This window comes from Pangasianodon hypophthalmus, chromosome 12, assembly GCF_027358585.1.
Source record: "Pangasianodon hypophthalmus isolate fPanHyp1 chromosome 12, fPanHyp1.pri, whole genome shotgun sequence".
NCBI classification, from domain to species: Eukaryota; Metazoa; Chordata; class Actinopteri; order Siluriformes; family Pangasiidae; genus Pangasianodon; species Pangasianodon hypophthalmus.
The window spans coordinates 8713897-8738353 of record NC_069721.1 but is presented as its reverse complement, the minus strand read 5'-3'; the positions used below and the strand labels follow the sequence as shown (position 1 = coordinate 8738353).

Genomic DNA, 24457 nt, shown 5'->3' with positions numbered 1-24457 from the left:
ACTCGCTTCTTATTTTTGCAGCCAAACCCAGCAGCCTTCATTATGGTTTTTCGTCTGAAAAGTGTCTCTTACTAATGTTTGGAAATCTAATATGTTTTTGTATTGAATTGATAATGTAGAAATCATAAAATAAAAATCTATAATAAAGTTTGTACTAAAAAAATAGGGTACCTAAGACTTTTGTAGTGTTATATTGTGAAATGTAACGGTTTCATGACAGTAATTAGGGTGCCAGCAGGGAGAAGGGGTGATGCCTCACACTTTGTCATGGCAGTTGTATAATAAGTATAAAAGCATCTAGCAGGTTAACAGTCTGATAGGACGTTCGCAGAAACACCACTGGAAAACTGACATATGGTAAAAGTCATTTTGAGAACAAATCAGTTACTGTTTATTTCTCTCTTTTTTCCTTTCCAAAGAGTCATCTTACTGTGTGTCCTGCTCTTCTTTACAGTAATATAACTATGTTTATCATGAACAACACTTATTCATTTGAGTTACACTGAATCTTGCTACTCAAAGAGTACATACTTGTTAAAATATCCCAGAATGCCTGTTTGTGGAAACCCTTTCTACACTTTTAAACTGTGCACACTGGATCAACACCACACCTGCTGCAGCAGCTCTCTGCAGATTCTTGTAGGCATCCGAGTTACACACTCGAGCACGAACTTGGCCAGGGTGCTGAAGGAGCATTCATCTTCGCCAAGGGATGGATCTGAGTCAAAGAAAGCAGATTCGGACATTAATTCCTATTAAAGTTGATGACTGTTTTCATTCACTGTGTGTCAGAGTGAGGAAAGATCCAGGAAAAATGGAGGTCAAGGAGAAAAAGACCAGTATCTACAAAGCAATTTACAACTTTGTGCTTTAATGTACATGCAGAAGCAGACCAGGCTAGTCTGGGATTCCCCTCTGATTACCGTCAGGTTCTTTCTTAAATCAGTAAATGGTTTACAGTTCATTTTGATTTATTAAAAAAAAGTAATGCAAATTAATACATCCAATTATACACTTACTGACCACTTTATTAAGAACACCCGTACACCTACCCATTCATGCAATTATCTAATCAGCCAATCAAGTGGCAGCAGTGCAATGCATAAAATCACGCACATACGGGCCAGCAGCTTCGGGTAATGTTCACATCAACCATCAGAATGGGGGAAAAATGTGTGACGGTGATTAAATGCCGAGTGAGAGACTGTCCAGGCACAAGATCCTACCTTCTCTGGCAGCTGCTGCTGCTAGGGAACTCTCCATGTGATTGGCCAGCAGTGCTGTGGGAGTGTTTGAAATCCCATCAGCTACCACGATGGACACCAGGTGACCGGCGGTGCCTGCAGGATCAAGGGCCTGGGCGGCTTCAGAGAAGAATTTATCACCAGTGATGGAGGTGATCCTCAACAGCACTCCAGGAGACACCTCCAAAGCCAGCAGGTCTGTGTTACCTGCTTCAAACAAACATTAAAGATCTGAAGTAAGTGGGAGAGAGAAAAGTGTTGCTGCTCCAGACTGTGTGAGGAAAAAAAAAGCGAAATGAACACTATGGATGAAGCAAATTCAGTATCAATTTGCCCACACAATTTCTTCTGAAGTGCAGGTTTTGCTGAACTGAAATATGTTTCTCTTTTGCATGTATCTCAATGAGAATAAAAGTTCTAATTTTAAAATATGGTTACCTCCAAAAGCGAAAAGGGAAGAAAGCTGTATTTAAAATTTTTATTACAATTCCGCTGAAAGACGTCGCACCTACCTCTACATCTGTAACATCTGTAAATTTGCAAGGAATTATATGTTTACACTGGAAATATTTACATGAATTTCAGAGTTACTTAGTATTTGTTTTGTCCCCTTTTTGCTTTAATGACAGTGTGCACACGATCTGGCATGGACTCCACAAGTTTGTGCAAAACTTTATGATCCATTTTAGATCAATTCCATCGGAGTATCGTCTGAACACATGCTTCAATAGAAGAGATTAGACATGAGGAAAATCTGACCTTTTGTACAAAGCAGTTAACATGATCAATTTTACAAATTTATTTACATTTAAATAAGGACCTAGAAATAGCGCAGAATCTTGAATATTAAATATCTTTGTTTTAAATATTTCAAAATTCTAAAAACTTCTGGTTATTTCCAATTTTAAATGGAAAAAAAAATCCCAGATTGTCGGTGTGATCTCCAGAGTTTTGGACCCCACAGTATGTTTTCTTAAAGTAGTAATATTCTCAAAGAATATTATTAGCAGAAATATACTATTATTATTATTATTATTAGCTGTTTTCCAGAATTCAGCCACAGTGTTATCTGATGGCGCATGTCAGACCACCGTACAGATACAGTAATATCATTGTCTGCCATTTTCCTGCCGTTTTGCTAAATAAATTACGTCACATCTAGGTAACTTCTGCTTCTCAAGTCTACAACTAAACCGTTCACTTGATCTTTCCTCTAAGGACTCGTCTAACCAGTTACAGTATACTTCAGCTGCAAGTCCAAGAGACAATGACCGGGACAAATCAACAAAGACATGTAATAAAAAGCACTGTTATAGATTGTCTCTCGCTCATGTAGCTTTGGTGACGTACTGCAATATTTGTCAACGAAGTGTTTGAGTGGTCCATGATTGGGCTGAAAGACCAGCTCCCACTGGCTCCATTCAGCCAAGTCCTCCAGCAGTGGAGCAGAGAGGAGACTCGCCAGTGCCTGCTCCCGGCTCACGTCCCCCAGCAAGCCCACCGTCTCCACCAGCATGTCCCTGAGACACAGAAACATGATACATTTATATGGATCAGCACAGATGTAAAGGATGTTAAATCAACGTTTTCTCCAAGCCAATTCACAACTAATGAGAACCTTGATCGATAGGCTTCTAACTGTATAATTGGCCTACTAATTGCAGTTACTGCAATTTCAAATAGGGATTACACTACGATGTTTGAGTAGTTTATTTATTTCAATTGCACGCACAAATTTAATGACGAATATGTCATTTCATATTCATGACTTGAATGAACGCAATCCATAAGTTAAGAGAAATAAGACAATCTATGCAATTAGGATGAAAGTAATGCTGCCATATAGCAGGAGGAAGAGTTATTGTATGCCTGTTGGAGCTAACACACTGCAGTGGTTAGTGCCATTACTGGAAGATTCAGCGCAAGACACGTTTAGGAGGCCCTCTTTCTCCGTTTAGTTGTCATTTTGTCATTTTTAGCTCTCTGTGAGCTTTGCCTTTTATAGAGTTTTGTAGGCATCCCTAAATGTAAATCAGCTGTGCCTTGAAGACGTTTTTAATTTACAGGTGACTTGCTTTTATCAACATACACATATGAGTAGGAAGAAAATCAGCATTACTGAAACTTTATTAAATCTGGTAGGAATTTTTAATTCAGTTTTGCCTAGGAAACCATTTACACACAACTGATAAATAAAGTCTAATATCTAATAACACAGTGTACACTATGTGTGCGTGTGTGCGCATGTGTCTGCATGACAGAGAGAGAGAGAGAGAGAGAGAGAGAGAGAGAGGGAGAGAGGAGGCTCACTCTGGTTCTTTAGGGAGCAGAGGGCATTCGTAGCGCACGACACTGGAACTGGCCCCGTCACACATCTCCTTCTGGCGCTTGGCGAAGTCTGCCAGTGTGCGAAGTTTTCCGTAGCCAAGCTCTCGACTGTCATGAACCCTGTAGTGACTCCTGAGAGCAGCCTCGATAAAGGGCAGCTGCTCAAACACAGCAATACAAGAAGAAGACTTGTGTGTTACACTGAAGACTTCGTCTGTATACTTTATGTATCTTGTTTACCATGATACAGAGTTTGCATCAAAGAGAACTCAATGTCTTTCTTAACATCTACATTTTGTCCTGGCTGTAAGTCACATTTTAAATGTACAATGTGTCCCATAAGTCCAGCATCACAGCAGAAAATTTATAAAAATGGCAAAAAAAAGAGCTTTTATTTACAGAAAAGCAAAACCTTTCATTTTCAGTCAAAGAGAACAACATGTTCCTATGAGTACCATTCTTTCCATTTGTTCTTCCTTGCTCAGATACACTGTGGTCTGTAAAAATGTACAAATATACAATAGCCCCATGATGCTGGACATATGGGACACCCTGGTATAGTCAAATATTACGAATTTTTAATGAAACTTTATGAAGCAATATGAAACTTTCTAAACTCGGATCAAGTTCTTTAATTCAATTCAATTCAAGTTATATAGCGCTTTTAACATTGGACATTGTCACAAAGCAGCTTTACAGAAATCCAGCTATAAATTTAAAATTTTACATTCATAAATTTAATCAGACTATTACATTTATAATTTAATTAGATGGATTCTGTTCAGATTTTTTTCCCAAAGAGGTAAAACTATTTTTCTGTAAGGTTTGTTTTTTCTCTTGCTAATAACTGAGATGAAGTTTAACTACAATATTGTGTTAATCACCATAGTATTGACATCCAATCAAAAGAGATGGGCTGAGTAGACTGAGTGCATAACCAGATGTGTGTAGAGGACTTACCTGTGAAGGATCTGCTTCTCCGCATTGCTTAATAAACTCATACACGTCTTGTTGGCTGGGTCTGAAGCCGTACGCTCGAACATCCTGGTTGCCAATAGCCACAGCGCCTCCTGCAGCATCCTGTAGAATCTGCACACAAATATAGATTGGGTCAATCATTACAGGTCAACGTCAACGTCTCTTGTATCTTATATCTCAATCTCAAGCGATGGTTTGGACAGACCTGCATGTTTTTGACCAGGAACTCAAGGAAGGAGCCCTGATGTAGCTGGCCAAACTCCTTGAACTTGAAATGCTCGGCCATTTTCTTCTCCAGCCGGTTGAGATATGGCAGAGTCACTGTGCCCATGACTCTGGATACACAGTCCTGGAAGTACTGCTTCACAGCATCTGTGGCCACACATTCCCAAAGCAAACAAAGTTTTAGTTCAGTTTAGTTCAGAGCTAGGTACGAAATCACTCATGCATTTAAAAAAAAAAAAAAAAAAAAGGAGAGGACTCGAATGTACCATATACACACAGGATCATCAGGACTATGAGGACCATGTGATAGTCAACTTATCACTAAAATTAAAGAAAGGCACCTTCAGTAGGGGGCATCTCAGTTGACTTCTTCTCAGATGCTTTCTGTTCCTGGACTTGTTTTTGGGGTTTCTCCTTTGGAGCTAGGTCATTTGGGATGGCCAGGGAGCCACCGCAGATAGCCAGCTGAAACAAGGTCCGAGCCAGCCTGTCTCCCGACACGTACATGAGGAAGTCCTGAACTCGCTGCAAATGCAGACACAGATTATAGCACATGGTTCAGATAAACTTAACATACAGGTCCACTTTGTAACTACATTGGCTTGCATAAGTATTTACCCCCTTGTCCACATTGTGTAGTGTTACTGTACAAATTGGAACTAAAATGGACTTATTTGGGATTTTGTGTCATGAATCTACCCTATAATATTGAAGTGGGGAGCAACAAGCTGCCATCAAAAGTCACATAATCAGTTGCTTGGAGTCCACTTGAGTGCAAATAAAGTGCCACGTGATCTTAATATTAATACACCTATTCCTGGAAAACCACAGAATTTGTTAGATAACATATCTAAAAAAAAAACAGCACAAGAAAGACCACTGAGCTATCAAAAGAAGTCCATAAGCTGGATTTGATTATAAAAAAATATCCTGCAGAACACCATTAAATCCATTATTAAAAATGGAAACATTATGGCACAACCATGACTCAGGGGGGCTGAATACTTATGCAAAGTACCGTATATAATTCCAGACAGCAAGCCATCTGTCGCCTCCCTCTACCTTGTCCCTCAGTAGTAAAAGGACCACTGGCAAGACACAGTTTGGGCGGTGGATCATTCTAACCACAGCAGTGACACTGACCTGGTAGTGTGTGTGGAACTGGTACCATGACTATCCTGATTTTCTTGCCATGTTATGTGGAAACATAAGAGGAGCATCTCATTTATTCCTGTATTCATTTACTACTGTATTGAACACAAACATTTCCACCATTCACGTATCAGCAGAAATTACCCAAAGGTCAAACAAGCTCCTATAACATAAAAGGGCAACGTGAACTTTATCATCCTCATATCCTCATATCAGATTCCAAGAGCAAGTTGAAATATGACAGATAACTGCACCAGATTAAGACAATATGGAACTCCCATGAATAAGCAATTAAAACATTATGAAAAACACACTAAGAGAACTCATTTGGATGAGAGTGTCATATTTCAGAGTGAGCAGTGATAACAGAGAACGAGCTTCAATGCTACGGGACTTAGAACTGTATGGAGCAACATTAGCCATATGCGGTTTCCTCCACTTGAATTCAACTTAAAGAAAAGTCTCTATTGAAAAAACCTTTTAGTCCACAGCAAGACTAACTACAGATCTGAAAAACTGGCCATGTATCTAAACCTAAACCTATTCACCTTGGTCATCCTTTGATTGAAGATGCCCGCAGAGTTAGTGAAGATCTCAAGGACGGCCTCGGCAGCGGTCAAGCTGGCGTATTTCTTCCTGAGCTCCAGGCTGCCAGTGGAGGAGTAGAGCGGCGCTCCCTGTGCCGGGTCCAGTAAACTCTTTTTAATCTTCCACAGCCTGGTCTCTACCTCCTCCTCAATCTCCTTCTGAATGGTCTCTCTGGCTCTCTCCAAGCAAGCGTTCTCACACGCATATGCCTTCGACAGTGTCTGAAAGCCAAACGAGAGGAGAAAGATTGAAAGTGGACACCAATCATTGATTCTGGGTGCACACGTGCTGCCTCACTGCCTTACCGAAATGGGCAGCCCAACACTCTGGATCCGGACCCCAAGTTCATACGGTGAACTGCAGCTGTACTGGTCTGCAAGGTACTGCATGAACTCGGCAAGGTCTACCTTATGCTTGCTCTGCTTTCTCCTGAAGTTACGAAGACTCTACAGAAAGATTAAGCATAAAAAGGATCAAGTGTGCTTGCCTTTTTTTTTTTGCTACAGGCTGGCAATATACACATATACACATATACAAATCCAAACAAAGAAACCAAACATGATGCATATGATAAAAGTCCTCACCCTAAGAAGATCCACAGTCTCGATCTGGTGTATATCTTCATCTTTGGTGTTGCTGTTTATTGTGAACAGCCGATGAACAATTGGGATTTTACAGAGCGGGCCTAGGTGGAGCTCTTCAAATCGCTTCTTGTTTTTGATGCCAGCAATAGCCTGACCCAGCTCATAGAGAGTGCACATGGAACAGATCGCCTCTATCGACTGACAGTGTGCAGATAAAATACACAAAATTGGTCACACACAAAAAGCATGCAGTAGAACAGAATTAAATAAGATCTGTGTATTGACATAAACATTTATATGTATATCAGATCCATGTGTCTATTATTCTAATATGTATAATAATTATGTCTAATATTTATCAGTATCCAAGATCTGTAACAAATAGTGTGTGTGTATATGTATATATGCATAAATATATATATTTATATATATATACACAGTGCTGTGCAAAAGTCTTAGGCAGGCTATTTTTTTTTTTTTAACAAACTTTGTTAAAGATTTGTATTTTATGAATTCTACATTATTGACTCAGTACAAAAACATTAGTTTTCCAGCACAAAATTAAACGTTACAGAAAAATGTTTGTATGTCAGTAAAGAAAGCAGAAGATTACATAAGAGACACTTTTCAGACAAAAAACATAATGAAGGCTGCTGGGTTTCGCTGCAGAAATAAGAAGCGAGTGTGACAGTCAAAGTCTCCAGAAGAACTGTGGCTGCTTCTGCACGATGCTCAGTAACACTTACAGCTCATTTCCTTATAAAACTGCACACACTGTACCTGAGACTACTGTTTTTTTTTAAGTGAAGGATCATCACACCAAATATTGGCTTTGTTTCATTTATTACTGTTTACTGCTCTTTATAGTTTTTTTTTAATGTGGAAACATTTAATTTCTTTATTTTTGAAGGCATCTTTTAACCCTAAGACCTTTGCACAATATCGTATATATATATATATATATATATATATATATACAGATAGATAGACAGATAGAGAGAGACAGTGCTATTTAGACAACAATAGATAGAACAAAACACTTGACTTTACAATCAGCAAGATACACCCAGTTTTGAATGTAAATCAACAACATAATAGATATATAAATGTTTTGCTGACTGTCCTTAGTGCCTAAAGACAGTCCAAATAAAGTGATGGTTTATTATGAAACCATAAATATATTTCACCAACTCCACCTAATGGAAATGTCTTTATTTATTTTTAAAATCTTGCCATTTTTCACGACAAAGAGTAACATATTTCGGTTCAGGAAAGCCTCTGAAAAGATTCAGAACTATAAATAGTAGGAATGTCCAAATTTCACCATGTGAAGGGCTTCCTCAGGCCACCACACATTTTAGCTATTTTACCTAAATACAAGAGGTGCCAAAGAGTGCCACATTTTAAAGCATTAAAGACTGTTGTATAGGAAATCAATCTGAAGTCATTCTCGCACACTAATTAATTGGTAATTATAACTATTCATGTATATGTAAAGGAGTCATCTGAACACTTACGTGTAATATAAACACAGATTGTTTCAAGCTTCTCACCTGAATGAAGAGGTTGATCTCTTTAACAGTGCGCTCCAGTTCCCTCAGAGCAGGCAGCTGCCAATAAGATCTGACACCCACTGCATTCAAGGACGGCACTTGCAGAAGCATGCACACTTTTTTTATCACCTATAAAACCAAAATATTATTAAAAAAACCTGCCATTCACAGATCAAGAACATGCTTTGGTCCAGATTCATGAAGACTCAAACCTTCTCCAATGTGACGTGTTCCCCCTCAGTGGCGATGTCTCGGATGGCATCCTCAGCGAGGCTGTTCACCTCGTCTTGACTCGGCCTCTTGTTGCGCCGATCCACAGTCTCCCTCTTCTCGTTCGCCGCCTCCAAGGCCTCTACTGCACGAACGTTATCTCCGTGCACTTCTCTCAGCTGGGCATGGTGGGCATCACGGAACACCAGGTTGCTTCCCTCTTGGCCATCTCTCATTCTCCTCTCCCCAGCTCTGGATTGTCTGGTACCGAGAGCTGGGAAGTCAGTCAACGATATGAGACTGGAATCTGCAGGCGGTGGAGTAGCAGCAAGCTGCCACACAGGAGAGCCGCTCTTGGAACGTACCACTTCTTCAGTCACCCGGTGCGCCACCGGAGCACGCTGTGGGCTTGCAGTAGGCGTCGTGAGCATCTTTACTGATGCTGTTGAGTGAAAAAGCAAAGAAGAACACGGGACTGAGTGAATAGTTCATGTTCAAATTCATGTTCAATTCAATTTGCACAGCTTTGAACATTTTTACCATGGTCCTGCATTCATACTAATCAATCCTACTGTATCCCTGTATATAGATGAGATGAAAATAAAAATAAATATAAATTAAATGAATTAGATACCAACTAGAAGCATGCAAATGAGAACTTTTAAGCCACTCTGCACTGTTTGTTTGTCAAAATTCATCAGAATTATGTTGACATTACGTACTAGCAGGGCTTTCTGTCTCCTGTTCTGCAATAACCTGTGCTTGGCCAAAAGTTGCCTGCTGTGTGCTGGTCTGACTGTCGTATAGTGACATGTACAGGCCCAGTGGGAGTATAGACCCAAAATGCAGGAAGTAGCCATTCAGCAGCTGTGTAATGGAGGTTGCAGCAGCTGGGTAGACTCTGATAACCTCCTTAACCTTCTCAAGCAGCTCTTCTTGGGTCATCTCACCTTCCTTTCGCTTTGGCGCAGCACCAAAGGATATTCCAGAGCTACTCTTTACTGCGGGAGGGGTTTCATTCAGTGGTTCTGGTGGCCCAGGAGTAACTCTGTGCATCTTGTGGAAGATGGTCCCATTTTCCACTAGCAAATCCTTTGACAGGGAATTGACAAAACCGGTGACTGAAGTGAAGCCTAGGTTTGAAACAACCAGCTTTCGCTTGTAGCAAGTTCTGTAGAACACAGCTAGCTGCTTGAGAGGGATGCCTTCTGGGTGCTCCTGAACCAATTCCACTACTTCCTGTGATGTTCTGTCCTTGTCTGCATTTTGAAAAGCATAAAGCAGCAGTGACAAACTCATATTACACACACCAGCAAAAATGCTATGTTTAAGTCATGAATTAAACACAACTTATTAAACAAATATAATACAGTATATGAAGAACTGGAGCCTATCCTGGAACACTGGGCAGGAGATGGGAATAGTAGAACTGTTTAAATTGCATTAATGCTCCCTGGCTGAACCTTTTAGTCTGACTGAAGGAAGAGGAAAATACCTTGTGGGCAGCTTTGAGCCACTGCGACGTCTTTTTCAGCGTCCTGGGTCTGGGGTACGTGCTTCCTGTGGAAAACTGTCCCATTCTCTACCACCAGGTGCTCAGTCAAAGAGGCAATGAAATCAGCGATGTTGGAGAAGCCAACATCTGACACGTTCAGGTTACGATGATACTTCTGACTGTAGAACACAGCCAGCTCCGAGAGCGGGATTCCTTCAGGATGACCTTCTACGAGCCGTACGACCTTCTTACTGATTTTAACCATTTCTTCATCTGCAAATAATAACATCATTAAGCGGCAGAAGAGAAACCAAAATATAGAACTACAACTCCCAGGATTATTACTACAGGAGAGTACTTTAGAAAACCTTACATTTCCACGCTTTTTAAGCCTTAAGGGTTATAGATCATGGGAGATACAAACATTTATCAGGCTCTGAGGAGGAGCAGTGATTGGGTGGGTTTCATTTTGGGAAACATTGAAGAGTGGGCTGCCTCAAGTTCGCATGTCATGTGATTTGATATCAGCACCCTGGCATCAATACATCATCTTCATCGAAAACAACAAGAGGCATACAACAACAAGGCAGTAAATGTTGATTTTTAAAAAAATACGTTTCCAATATTTTAAAGAAACTATTTTATGAAAATAATGATTTTAAAGATGATACGATTGTATTAAAAAATAATGAATTCCATGTTCATAGTTTGAATAGTCTGATATAAAATGTCTGTATCGCTGGGGATTCATTTCCCAAATAGTTTTAAAAATAAATAAATAAATAAATAAATAAAAAAGGAATGATCACAATTGGGGCTGTATAAGCCTTTGAGTCCTGTACTGTACAAAAATCAATATTAATCTAAAGATGACATTTAAGCTATTACAAACATCAATGTTGTAAAGTATGAAAAACGTGATTTGATCAAAACATTGGGCCTCATTTGTCAAGCTGGATATGAATGGATTTATTTGTAAATGGTTGGTAGGAGCATTTACGCATGAATGTTGGTATTCATAAAAATCCTGTAAATTCAGAAAAACATTTGTATCCTACTCGTGCTCCTGACTGTGTGTAAATTTACATATCAGAAGACTAACTAATGTAAACTAGGCTGATCGGTTTCAAATCATACCATTTATATGGATTGCTACACTTTTATATAAAAATTATGCTGTCAAGTTTAAATAGCTTATGTATTTCAACTATATATACAAATTTAATAGAAAATTTGTGAAACCCATTCATTTTCTGTTAAATAACATTAACTAAAGAATGATTAAACATTAAAAAAATTACAGCCAGACGAGTTAATTTCATACATTATGACAAATAAGACTAGTCATTCAACTAAGAAGTAATGGCACTGTATGAAAGGAAGACGGGCTGCAATAGCTCAACATATAATTCGGTATTGTTTACAATGGCATCTTCACTTACTGATAAGTGGCTGATAAGTGACTGATCTGGTATGTCTCACTCTGCAGTGTGCTGTATATATGTATATAAACCACACCCTCTTGCTTTTCCAGCATGGTATTGAGGTGGACACATTAGTGTATCACTGAGATGCTATGAATTGAAAAAAAAAAAAAAAAACAGTTTCCCTGTATGATGTGATGTGCTTGGTGTCCACGATCACTTGAGTACCTTGGATGTATATTTTTCTCCATTTTCAGGTCAAACTATTTTCTTTTTACCTCGCTTATTTCACATTAAATTCACCTTTTCTGTAATTCGGCTCCAGATTTTGGCCTTTCGGGTGCTGTTACTCTGTTAAATGATATATTTTTATTCTACTTCTACCTCTGAGAAAGTCTTTTTTGTTGTTTACTAGTCATATCAGTTCTGCAAGCTTTGCCTTTCATAGAGTTTTCTGTGTGTTACCAAACTCCAATGCCTGGTAATTTCCAGGTGACTGGAATTTATCCACAAACATGCGCGAGTGCAAAGATCATCAGTGTTTCCGAAACTTGATAAGATTGATAAATGAGGCCTAATCATTTTTTAAAACGTTTTAAAAATGCTTTTAAGCAGTTTCTAAATTTTTAACAAGCAATGCCAAAAATATTAATTTGATAAAAATATATACTGAACATACAGTTCCCGCCACTAATATTGGCACCCTTGGTAAATATGAGCAAAGAAGGCTGTGAAAATTTGTCTTTAATTGTTTAACCTTTTGATCTTTTGTTCAAAAAATTCACAAAAACACTCTGCTCTCATGGATATCAAACAATTGCAAACACAACACAGGCTTATCCAAAACAAAATCTTTGTTAAATATGTCTGACACAATTATTGGCACCCTTTTAGTCGAACCATCCTCTTCACAGTGCGTTGAGACAATATAGACACACGTCCTCTTCCAGGTTGAGTCATAACATTTCCAGTTGACTGGAGCTTCTTAATTATTGCCCTGATGGTGGAAATGGGCATTTTCAATGCTTTTGCTATTTTCCTATAGCCACTTCCCATTTTATGATGCTCAACAACCTTTTGCCACATATCACAGCTATATTCCTTGGTCTTACCCATTGTTATGAATGACTAAGGGAATTTGGCCTGTATACCTCATATCTATACCCCATGGAAGTCATGGTTGAACAATTTCCTGTTCCTAGTCACCCAGGTGTACTACAAAATGTAAAATATCAATGGGAATATACTTCAGATATATTTTTCTAATATGAATTCATAGGGGTGCCAATAATTGTGCCACACATATATTTAACAAAGTTTGTTTTGGATGAACCTGTGTTGTGTTTGCAGTTGTTTGATATCCATGAGAGCAGAGTATTTTTGTGAATTTTTTGAACAAAAGATCAAAAGGTTAAACAATTTTTCACAAACTTGTTTGCTCATATTTACCAAGGGTGCCAATATTAATGGAGGGCACTGTATATACTACTAAATACACATTATTACCCATGCATACCCTAATGTGCTAAAAAAAAAAAAAAAAAAAAAAAAGGCAGTAATTAAATAATGTTCTGTTTTTAGTGTTTTGATATTGTTGCCCATTAAAGGGTTAAGCAGATAAGTAAACAAGATTCAAGTGAACTTGTTGGCTTGGAGTCAAGTATTGATGAGAAGCATTTTAAAAGCTGAACACAAGCTACTTGTTAACCCACAATGATAAAACAAACCAATATACAAGTTCTTTTAGGATGTCAAGATTCTCATGAACAATGAAGAAAAAACAAAAAAGCAAAGAACAAAGCAAAATTTCATGTCATAGTATAGTGTCAGAGTATAGTTAGTAATGGGTAAATAAAATCCAAAATTACAAATCCAAATGTATAAAGTATAAAGACCCATCAAATATAAAATATAACATCAGTCTTACCATAGGAGAGCAGTCACTGTGACAAGTCGAAGCCTAACAACTGAGGATAAATATGCCTGTTGTTGTTTTATAGCACTCCACCTTCGTCAGCAAGCACATACACAGTCATGCACACAGACAGCCAATAAGAAGTTTCTTGTGCATCATGGTAATAGGAAACAGAAAGCAACGTCCAATAGCAGCTGGCCCTTAACTTTCATTTTCAGAGAAATGAAGAATGCACATCAAAACCCTAAAATATCAGTCAATTAAAAAAAAAAAAAGGCATTTTTGTTAGATTTTGCTGGTTTTCTATTCAAAAGCATAGATGTGAGCATGTTCGCAAGCAGGATGCACAGAGGGTGTAGAAAAGCAGATTGAGCTTTAAGTTTCATTTTCCTGCTCTGGCTCTCAGCTGATCTAATCGCTCTGTGCTGCCGGGGAAGTCACGTGACCGAGCCTCCTCAGAGTCGGGTTACTCAACAGCTACAGCTGAACACTCCCACTTCCTAAAATACAATCCTGTCAAACCTGGTGTGGCATCTAAAACCTGCACCATTCCGTCACTGCTTCCCTAGTTATGCAAACTACTGATACAGTGCTTTACATAAGAATACATACCCTCTGAACTTTTTCACATTTTGTAGCATTACACTTCCCTCAGAGTCACCCTTGGCCTCTTGGTTACTCGTCTGACTAACGCCCTCCTGACCCAGTCACTGACTTTTGGCAGATGCCTCCTCTAGAATTACGATTGTGCCATATTCTTTCCATGTTTTAATAATGTATTAAATGGTGCTGTGTGGGATGTTAAGAGATTGGGCTATTTTATTTTTAGAACCAATCTCTGCTTGATACTTTTCCAAGACTTTTTGATAGCTCCATGGTCTGTTTCTTTTAGATAACAAACTCTTTCCCTAACAAACTCTGGGGTCTTCCAGGTTTCAGGTATATTTCTATTGAGATCACATGAACTACTTTAGTGGTTTCATAATATTGGAAGTACTTAAGCAATATGTACGCAATAGTCCATTTAAGTTCCAGTTTGTATGGAATTGGTCTCCTTCTCAAGGCAGTGCACTTTCAGTTTCAGTAAAATGAAAGCTATACTCTAGTACTCGTGTCTAAAATCACTAGTGTGCCTTAAACCAGCTTTTCTCATAGTGGAGTCTCTGAAGCATGACCAGGAGGGGTCTGCTTTTTATTATTATTATTTTGTTGCAATGGTAAAAATCACAACCACCATTATCAAATCTATTATATTTATCATTGAATTCTTATACTTATTGGCCTATTTGAGTGATCACTAGAATTGAACTGGTTTAATACAAAACTCAAAAAACAAGTAAGGCTATCAATAATATCAAATTGGACCTAATTTCTTCTGACGGTGGAAAGTGAAGAAATAAAAAGCTTTCTATAAAAAGCCAAAATACAGGGTGTCCCAAAAGTCTCCATACATAGAGGTAATTAACATTTTTAACTGAATGTCTTCCAAAATATTTCATACTTAGTTTATATTATTTTTTTTTTTCAGATAGCCTTTAAGAATGCCTGTGACAAAAGAAGAACACATTGAAATCATTCCCATGGCTGGATCAGGAAGCTCTCACAAGGTTGCGATGGACTTTAACAGGACACACGGCAAGCACATCACACACCTAACTGTTGCCAAACCCATTAACAAAATCAAAAAGACTGGAAGTGTTGCAGACCAATCGAGAAGTGGACGTCCATGAACATCCACTGACGAACGCATAACTGACGTGGTGCTGGCTACACAGTCACCGTATATACAGTATGGAGACTTTTGGGACACACTGTATTATTGTACATATTTAATAATTTAGTTTGCGTTTAAAAAATTGGATTGGTGGATGTTAATAAATCGGTACTGAGGGGTCCATGGAATTTATTTTATAATTAAAGGGCTCCCTGGCTGTAAAACCTTTTGAGAGCCCCTGCTTTAAGGCATTACTGTTCTACCATCAAGGCTAAACTCATAATTATAGCTGATCAGGATTAACAGGTAGATTACACAGTCATGTCTTTTCACATAAATAACAAGAATTCAAACCGACCATGTCAGCGAATAAAGATGTTCTTTGATATAATCAAAATCTGCACCATCATAACTAAATCATATTCTTTGTCAAAATATTATCTAAAAGCTTAAAGATAAACTAGTTGAAACCGTTTCGATGTGTAGCATAGTAATATTTAGTTATACTGAGTTATAACCTAGCTCCTTAATGATAAACGTTGACAAGATGCGATCTTTTTTTTGCCATAATATGTTATAATTGGCTCATTTTTGCCTTCAGTAGCCAAAGTTTTATGTGTTTCAGTCATTACATGTGTCAGATTTAATTATAATGAACAGATTTTTATTTTCATTTACTTACTGTACTTATTTATTGTGGATTAATTGCTCTTAATTAGCACTAATGTGAATTTTTACACTATTAGGACTCTTATAATTGTGGCCTAAGATCAACAGAAAAGCCAGTGAAAGTGCAGTTCTGCATACATTTAATCTCCAGCTAAAATTATATCATTGCGACGGTTCTTCTATCAAGTACAACATAACGGAGGACCAACAATATTCTAACGTGCAGTATTCAGTACCTCGTAAACGTCTGTGGATAGCTGGGCAGCGAGGACAGAAAAGTCTGTTTGAATTCTAAAAAAGTATTTATGGTAGTGTATAGACTTGCAAGTAAGAAGATTTGGAGTTTAATATGCATTAGTGTATTTGATTTTGGAGGTGGAGGTGTGTTCCTACAACCACAGCTCCATATGTAACTAGTGTTTTCTTTTCAGTGGCTATTAGAGGATTTCATGTTTTTTTTAAACATTAAGGTAGTTATTTTGTCTGTGCGATATTTGTGGTTGAAGAGTATCCAGAAACTGACTTGCCTTCATTAAGTCTGGAGATATTTTTAACAATTTAAAGAGCTTTACTGCTGTGTGTAATGGTTACACAGAGTTTGACCAGCATGCTTCTGTCATCTTTCAAATGAGTTCGATCCTGAGGTGCCCCTGACAAACCGGGATTATGTGTAATCAGTTACAGTAGAGGCTGCATGATGGTGTAACGGGTAGCGTTCCCACCTCACAGCTCCAGAGTCGCAGGTTTGATCCTGACTTCAGGTTACTGTCAGTGCATGAGTTTTACATGTTCTCCCTGGAGGTTTCCTTCAGGTTCTCTGGTCTTTTTCACACCTCCAAACAACACGCCAGGCGGTGGATTCGTACAATAATCGCGCCAGGTGTGAATAAGTGTGTGTACGTGTGTATGTGTGGGTGGGCATGATGCAGTGTGATGAACTGGAATCCCATCCAGGGTGTATTCCTGCCTCACGCCCAGCATCCAGGATAGACTCCAGATTCACGGCCACTCTGACCAGGACAAAGTGTTCACTTAAGATGAATGAATGAGATACAGTAGATATGTTGTACAGGACTACACTGAACAGGATAAGGGAGGCTCTGGTCCTGGACCAGTACTGTAGTGTACCTGATGTTGTTGCATGGTAAGAAGTCACACGTCCATGTGAAGAGGAAGATGCCAAGCGTCTGTATCCTAATGCTTCTGATCACTGCTGTTCTCACAGCCCTTACTGTGAGTGTGAACTGCAGCTCAGCACTTTCTCTCTCACTTCTGTGAACAGGCTCTGGGACAGTCCTCATTGTTCAGGGAGTGTGTGATGGATTAATAGACTGAAATCCTGAAGATCTCTGGCTGGGGAAGTTGGACTGTGTGTATTCAGGTAAATAAATAAACATTTCCTCATGCAGATCAACGCAAACAGACAGTTTTCCAGCATTGTAATAAAACACTGTGTGCTAAACTTCACCCTCCAGCCGGCTTTGTTCCGTTGAAGCTGCTCTCACAGCCTGCACCGAGCTCATCTGCATCCTCCGCACACATCACACGCTGATCCTGCAGGAGAAAAGGCACATGGCGCAGCTCCACCACGCGCTGCTGCCCCCTACAGTATTGGAGTCAGTTTACTGTACACTGTAAGCAATGCGAGATCCAGCTGAGTGCAGTACTGGCTCCCTGAGCAGGGGTGTAGCCTGAGCTTTCTATAAGAGGCCTGGCTGGATGTGTACTTAAAAAATAAATAAATAAATCCCAGATACTCAAAATTATGAGTAAGCAAGTCAGGACTGTGAGATCTTATCTCATAATTCTGAAACAGTAAGTCATAATTACGAGATAAAGTCAAAAGTCATATACGTATGACGTCATCATTTCGAGATACTTTGAGTCATAAGTATGAAGTCACAATTTGTTATTATGACATAACACCTCATAATTTCAGAATAATATATCATAATTATGAGATTAAAAGCCATAAGAATGATTTCGTAATTTTGAGATACTTTAAGTCATAATTGTGACATAACAAGTCGTAATTTCAGAATAATTTTTCAAAATTATGAGATAAACAGTCATATGTATGACATCGTCATTTCGAGATACTTTGTCATAATTATGAGATAAGTCATAATTTCAGACTAATTTTTCATAATTATGAGATGAAAAGTCATAACGATATGTTGTAGTTATGTTCTTCTTTCAGCTGATCCCGTCCGGGGTCGCCACAGCGGATCACTGGTCCACATATTTTGATTTGCTACATTTTTTACACCGGATGCCCTTCGTGACAGAACCCTCCCCAGTTTCATCCGGGACTGGGACTGGCACTGAAAATGCACTGTCTTATCCAACCCCAGTGGCTGGGGTTCAAACCCAGGCCTCAGCGATGAGAGCACTGTGGCCTAACCATTAGTCCTCCAGGGACCGAAAAGTCATAATGATATAACAACTCAATTTTGAGTTACTATATGAGACAAGAAATCATAATTTTGAAATATTAAGTCATAATTATGATATAACAAGTCATCATTTTAAGATACTGTTGCTACTGGAAGGCATGTATGTACACAGGCTAGCCTACTCTTCTTTTATATTTATTGTATTTAATTAATTTCTTTAAAACATACTGTGATAGTTTTCATCTATTCAACAAAAGTTGTCAAAAGTTGTGTTTACTGAGACCCGTCACTGACATCCCTTTTTAATAAAAATAATTCATGGCCACAACTTAATAAGATCATTAAGATCTCCAAACAAGATAACTAATTCAAGCCCATGACTTAGTAATTCAGGGGAACAAGATAATTAGCATAAGTGTGGCCACAGTTTAAAAAGGTGTTGGGATGAAAAAATAAATGCAAACTAACATATAGGTATGTTTTAATGTTACTATATTTTTTCCCTTCAAATTAATAGACTTAATAATATGGATGAATAATTATATGGATGTGAGCCCCCTCAGTATGTCAAGATATTAATGCTGAGTAAAGAAGGTGTGATATGCTTGTTTTCTTTATTTGTTCCTTTATTCGTTTATTAATATTTTGTAGTAAAAAGATCAATCATCATAGAAATTCCATAGCTATTCAATGAATAGATATGCAGAAAAACAGTCTTTTTCACTACCATAAGTGGAAACTAAAATTATAAGTAAGCTTATAAGTGTAACTGTGCCATTACTTTTTTCATAAAAAAATGGTCATGAATTATAATAAAAAAAAAAAGAATAACAATCTCATCTCATGAAAAATGTCCAAAAGTTGGAATAGTGAAACATGTGATTAGTTTTGCAGAGTTATGCTAATAAAAAAATTATATTCTGACTTCTAGTTTTGAATAAAATCATTTCGTACTTTTAAAGCATGCATAAAGTGATTTAAACTGTGTATACTTTTTACCTTTAGGCATGATTTTCAAGTGCTACTTTTAACTCGGTTTTGAACTTAATAAAAAAAAATAATGCCCTTCCTTCCACTTAAGCATAATTTTTCCTGTATTTTTCCACCCTTAATCATGACAGACTGCACCCACATCTCCCACATCTCCCATTCTCCTTAATGATGAGTTCGTTCAATCCCAAACAAATTTGAACATGACGTCTTTCATCTTGTCTTTGTAAAAAGCATTAAATTTCTCGGTTTGGGCCTCAGTAAAAAGGTTCTTCCAGTCACCAGCTACTCCTGAAGGAAAAGACAAAACATAGAGGCATTTACATGTCGTACCACAAGCTCAAAGCCTCCTCGAAGACTTTGGTGTTGGAGGTTTATATGTAAATTGAATCATTTAGCAGACGCTCTTAACCAGTGTGACATACAAAATGTGTTTTGATTTACCTTTCCTGAGAAACTCAGATTTCTTTTGATTCATGAACTCTTCTGGAACCAGAGAATAGTTGGACATCTTGTTCTGCTTCATGCTCTTGAACACACAATTCTCAGCTATTTTCTCAATCACTTCTGGGCTCAGAGGCTTTTCAAGAAACTGGGTGATTTTCGTGACGGAGCCTTTCAAGTCCTGCGGCATATATTTATGATTATGAGTACATCTCAGTGTTTACTGTGTAACAATAAATATGCATGCATAGAGTCTTATTATGAAATTAAATGGAGGTTATAACACAGTTCAAAGCTGTAAAACTATAATGTGCAGTATGAGATGTGCAGCTTACTTCTATCATTTCCTCATATGCAATGTAGAAAATGTTATCTTGGTCTTTTGCCTTGAGCCAGCCCTTCACATGGTCAAACCATGAACCAAACATTACTGTGGACAGAAATCACAGAAATGACAAAAAAATTAAAAACAAGAGGCAACACACAAAATCAGAGACACCAGACTGATGAAATACAGTACAAATACACAGCAATGATCATCTGGCTTATTAATGAAATTATTAATCTTAAAGCATATTCATTAGTAACTGCTACAAATTACGAAGAGTTAATAGATGTTCATTATGCGGCATCTTGTTTAATCATTTATTGTATATAATTAAAATCATTCTTGTAAGCTGTAATGTCACATTTTGCAACATATTACAGCCTATATTTTAAACTTTACCTTTAGAGCTTTTTATTACATGCATAACAGCCTCATAAAAGCCAAGTTAGAAATGCAAAGTAAAAATGATATAATAGTTTTACTTTTGCCGTTCAGAAACTTTTCCAGAAACTCATCAGCAGTGCCAGGTTTGACCAGGTATGAAGCCATTCCATAGTAGTGGAAGGAGGATGTAAACACGTCCTTAGGGTTTCGCATTACATAAATGACCTGGAAAATAATTGGAGAAGTGCTGCCGTTTGTCAGTTCACTTAAATTATAAATTGACCAATGTGCCTGCTAGGATAGTGTCACTAAATGGATTGCTAGGCTGTGTTCCAGCATGGTCCAAGCATATACCATGGACCATGGAAGCATAAGGTTTTAACTGAGAATTCATAACCTTATAAACCCCAGTAAGGCCAAAGCAGATATAATCATAATTTTTAAACAAAATGTTCTTATCTTGAAATAGAAGTAGGTAAATATGATGCACATTTCATTTCTAAAAACAGGACTGGGAATTGTGGAAATGTAAATTCCAGTCAAAAGTGCACTTGCTTGTAATCCAAATGTGTAAATGTAACATTATAAGGTACTGAAAGCCAGAATACGAATGCTTCTGGACACACTTGCTTTGCTGGCCAGGTAGCTACACACTAACTAATCATTTTAGTCAGAACATAATTGAAAGAGTGCATCCTAATACTTTTGGCTTGACTTTGAAATAGGACTCGTTCATCATGCCATAATGGAAGTGTGTCGCAAAGACGCGTGGAGAGGGCTTTTGCTCCAGATTGAGCATCTTGGCCCGGTGCTCTTCCAGCCATGGAACCCGGTCCCAGTTTGGTATAGTGTGCACCGGAGTGAGATCTCCCTCACTGTAGATCAGAGGAACGATCTCCTGCATCCATGTTGTGCCTACAGAGAACAAAAAACTCATGTCTCTAAACCTGAGACCAATCATACCCCAATGACACAGATCAGTTGGAAACGAGACTAATGCTGCACATCTGGCAAAGGCCGCAGTGTTGTACTAACACTTGTAATGTATATGTTAGTCCAGCTGGGTGCAGAAGAGCTCCAAGTTCATTTAATACTGTTCTTCAGAACTGGATCTTTTTCATTTCATGTCAAGTGTATGAACAGTGAAGCGCTGTAGAGGACATCCTAAGGTTATGGCAAGTTATAACACCTGGGCAGGTTCAACATTCCAACCTGCATTCCTGTCTGAAATCTAAGCTCCTCTGCACCCAGATTAATGCCTCTATTAACCAACACATGTGTACAATATTTGTATGTATACAAATATTAATAACATGCATCAGGATAGTGGTTGGAAGCTTAGCTGTAATGGAATTAAAGCAAGTTTCCTCTTTTAAACTCCTTCAAAAACTACATCAATTATTAAATCCTAAATGATGGGAAAAATCTGGGAATAGGAAATTGCCCTACCGGATTTGGGATAGGTGACGATAAGGACGTCGTCTGATCGGAAAATGAAATCCTCATAATATTTCAGACTCTCTGGGGGGTGCAGATGTTTTGGCACATAAATCCCTTTATACTCATCATATAAATCTGCTTCTGTCATTTTCCTAAAAGCGATGAGAGACAGAGACTTGCGCTCCTTTTCCTACTCCCTCTTTCGACTGAACTTCAACCCATAGTCTGTCTCTTACTTCTCCAGTTAACTTCCGACTCTTTTCAGTGAGTCGGATCATTTGGCTCAGTTCCAACAAGAGTCGACTCTTTCATCCATGAATCATCATATGCGTTTACATATCACGTGCACATCAATATTCCGATATTAATCAGAATTTGGCAATACTCTGATTAGTACTGAGTCATGTAAACGAAATGATTACCTGAGTCAGATTAAGACAATATTCTGACTCCCACCCCTGTAGCATGCCTGTTTTAACACATTCAGAAACTCCACTGAGAGGAGCCATACGCGCATGCGCAATCCGCATGGACTTGTGGGTGCTAATAGATGCTTGGCTGTAGGCTAGGGATTTAGGAATGGCCGAATCTGATGTGCATGTAAACACAGCCACTGAGTGTCACTTCAGCTGTTAGAGTAGAGTGAAATCTCACTCCAGTTTATAATGAACAAAATAACATGTCTTTGCATCCTGACCAAGATTAATGAAGATAAATATGTTTAAGCCTAGTTTAAGGTAGTACATATATGATAGACAAATATGGTAAACATCCCAACATTGTATTAGAAGGGGGCGGGGCTTCGGGGGCTTCTTCAGCCCCTGATGTTTTTGAAACTTGAACACGTTTCACTTCACTAATAAAATAGGTTTTGTGACTTTTAATTTGTTCTCCCAGTACTAGAAATCCATCTGTCCGTGGTAGATTACCACTTACTCCTTTCCTTACACGTTCATTCCGCTCACCGCACTTCTGAAGCCCTGGTTTTCTGCGGCAGGTATTTCATTAGCCAGCTGTTAAGCAGTTCCTGTTCCAGCTGTTGTCAGTCTGCAGGGTTCAATAAACCGCCATTGACCAGGCGTCATTCACTCACTCAAACAGCTGAAGAGTTAATAATACAACTGTTCAGCCAAACTCAGAACTTCTTTTTAACTTCAATTCAATTCAGTTTTATTTGTATAGCGCTTTTAACAATGGACATTGTCACAAAGCAGCTTTACAGAAATAAATGGATTCACAAAAAATTTTAAATATGTGAATTTATCCCTAATGAGCAAGCCAGAGGCGCCGGTGGCAAGGAAAAACTCCCTGAGACAATATGAGGAAGAAACCTTGAGAGGAACCAGGCTCAAAAGGGAACGCATCCTCATCTGGGTGCAAAAGATAGTGCAGTTATAAATAAATCCCTTCTATTATTGTGTACTATATGGACAAATAGTGCAGTTGTGCAACCAGTAAATTCATCACAGTTTTTGCAAGAAGTTCGGTTGGTTAAAATCGATCCACTGTCCACTGATGGAAACCCGAGTACGAAGGTGCTCGTGGAAACTGCAGCCCCAAAGCCACTACAGCAATCGCAGTCCCAAGCCATTACAGTACAGCTCCCAATATGTGATCCCCAAGCCAACTCCACAGCCCACAGGTGGCACCATCCCCAGCAATCCAAATGGTTCTTCAGACCGTCCATATGGGGCCAAACCCAGCAGCAGTGAGCGAACTTAACCGACGAGAACTCCAACCAGAAGTAGGGCATCAGGATGGGTCAGGCAGGTCCGGAGAGCAGAAGGGGTCAGGATCACTGGCATCTCAGAAGTAGCATGTGTAGCTCGACAGAGAGTGAGGGGGAGAGAGAGAGATGGAGAGAGAGGGAGAGATTGTTACATAAGCTTTTGTCCTCTAATGGCTAAGGACAATGTACTTTGCATGCAGAGTGCAAGCAGGGACTCCGGCAAGACTAGCTATGACAGCATAACTGAAAGGGAGAGCCAGAAGCTTCTACAAACTTCTAAGCTTAATAACTGTTCACAGTTTACAATGTCACTTTATAAGTTTGTAGTTTTAGCAAAATTAAATAACTTAATAAATAACCAATAAATAACCAATAAAATGTATGTCATAAATGTATAAATACACTAACATTGTTCAGAGCAGTGTTGTAAATTTTACAGGCTAGCTGTTTTATCTAGATTTGATATAGCCATAGGCAACCATCTGATAACATGTGTTACTGTGATGTTATCTAGTGTTGGGCAAATCAGTTGTTCCTACTTAAGCAAGCTATAACTGATAGTTAAAGCCGAGATTATTTGGCTAGCTTGCTCCACCTGAGTTAATACATCACTTTGTGCAGATGAATGTTTGTGACCTTGTAGCACATTGCATGGAGTATGCTTCAT

The 24457-nt window shown here is 38.5% G+C and overlaps 2 protein-coding genes across 5 annotated transcripts in view; both read right to left on the bottom strand.

Moving 5' to 3' along the window:
- wu:fj29h11 (uncharacterized) overlaps positions 1-17632 on the bottom strand; it is a 43113-nt gene extending 25481 nt beyond the window's left edge. Inside the window, exons 1-15 of one of the 4 annotated variants that reach the window (XM_034309418.2) lie at positions 17208-17632; positions 10358-10630; positions 9585-10121; positions 8865-9304; positions 8653-8781; positions 7100-7297; positions 6821-6961; positions 6476-6736; positions 5117-5300; positions 4756-4922; positions 4533-4661; positions 3555-3730; positions 2595-2764; positions 1227-1451; positions 612-718 (exon numbers count right to left, since the gene is read on the bottom strand). In XM_034309418.2, the coding sequence (XP_034165309.2) occupies positions 612-718; positions 1227-1451; positions 2595-2764; positions 3555-3730; positions 4533-4661; positions 4756-4922; positions 5117-5300; positions 6476-6736; positions 6821-6961; positions 7100-7297; positions 8653-8781; positions 8865-9304; positions 9585-10121; positions 10358-10622 (3129 nt within the window). In that variant the 5' untranslated portion in view covers positions 10623-10630; positions 17208-17632. Of the gene's footprint in view, positions 1-611; positions 719-1226; positions 1452-2594; positions 2765-3554; positions 3731-4532; positions 4662-4755; positions 4923-5116; positions 5301-6475; positions 6737-6820; positions 6962-7099; positions 7298-8652; positions 8782-8864; positions 9305-9584; positions 10122-10357; positions 10631-13708; positions 14674-17207 lie in introns of those variants that run through there. The other 3 variants (XM_034309419.2, XM_053238759.1, XM_053238760.1) reach the window with 3 other exon arrangements.
- A 1445-nt stretch (positions 17633-19077) lies between these two features.
- On the bottom strand, positions 19078-22510 carry LOC113527546 (sulfotransferase 2B1). Its single transcript, XM_026915475.3, has 6 exons — positions 22071-22510; positions 21325-21536; positions 20720-20846; positions 20245-20339; positions 19910-20090; positions 19078-19756 (listed from the first exon to the last, which is right to left on the bottom strand). Exons 1-6 carry the CDS (start codon positions 22207-22209, stop codon positions 19647-19649), a joined length of 864 nt encoding a protein of 287 aa, XP_026771276.1. The 5' UTR covers positions 22210-22510; the 3' UTR covers positions 19078-19646.
- Between the last annotated feature and the right edge of the window lie 1947 nt (positions 22511-24457).

What these genes read in the sequence shown, in the direction of transcription:
- LOC113527546 (XM_026915475.3), bottom strand. Translation starts at nt 22,209, where the DNA reads ATGACAGAAGCAGATTTATATGATGAGTATAAAGGGATTTATGTGCCA. An exon ending in CGTCACCTATCCCAAATCCG is followed by an intron (nt 21,537 to 22,070) that starts GTAGGGCAATTT and finishes TGTTCTCTGTAG; the next exon opens with GCACAACATGGATGCAGGAG. An exon ending in AAAGTTTCTGAACGGCAAAA is followed by an intron (nt 20,340 to 20,719) that starts GTAAAACTATTA and finishes TTCTGTCCACAG; the next exon opens with TAATGTTTGGTTCATGGTTT.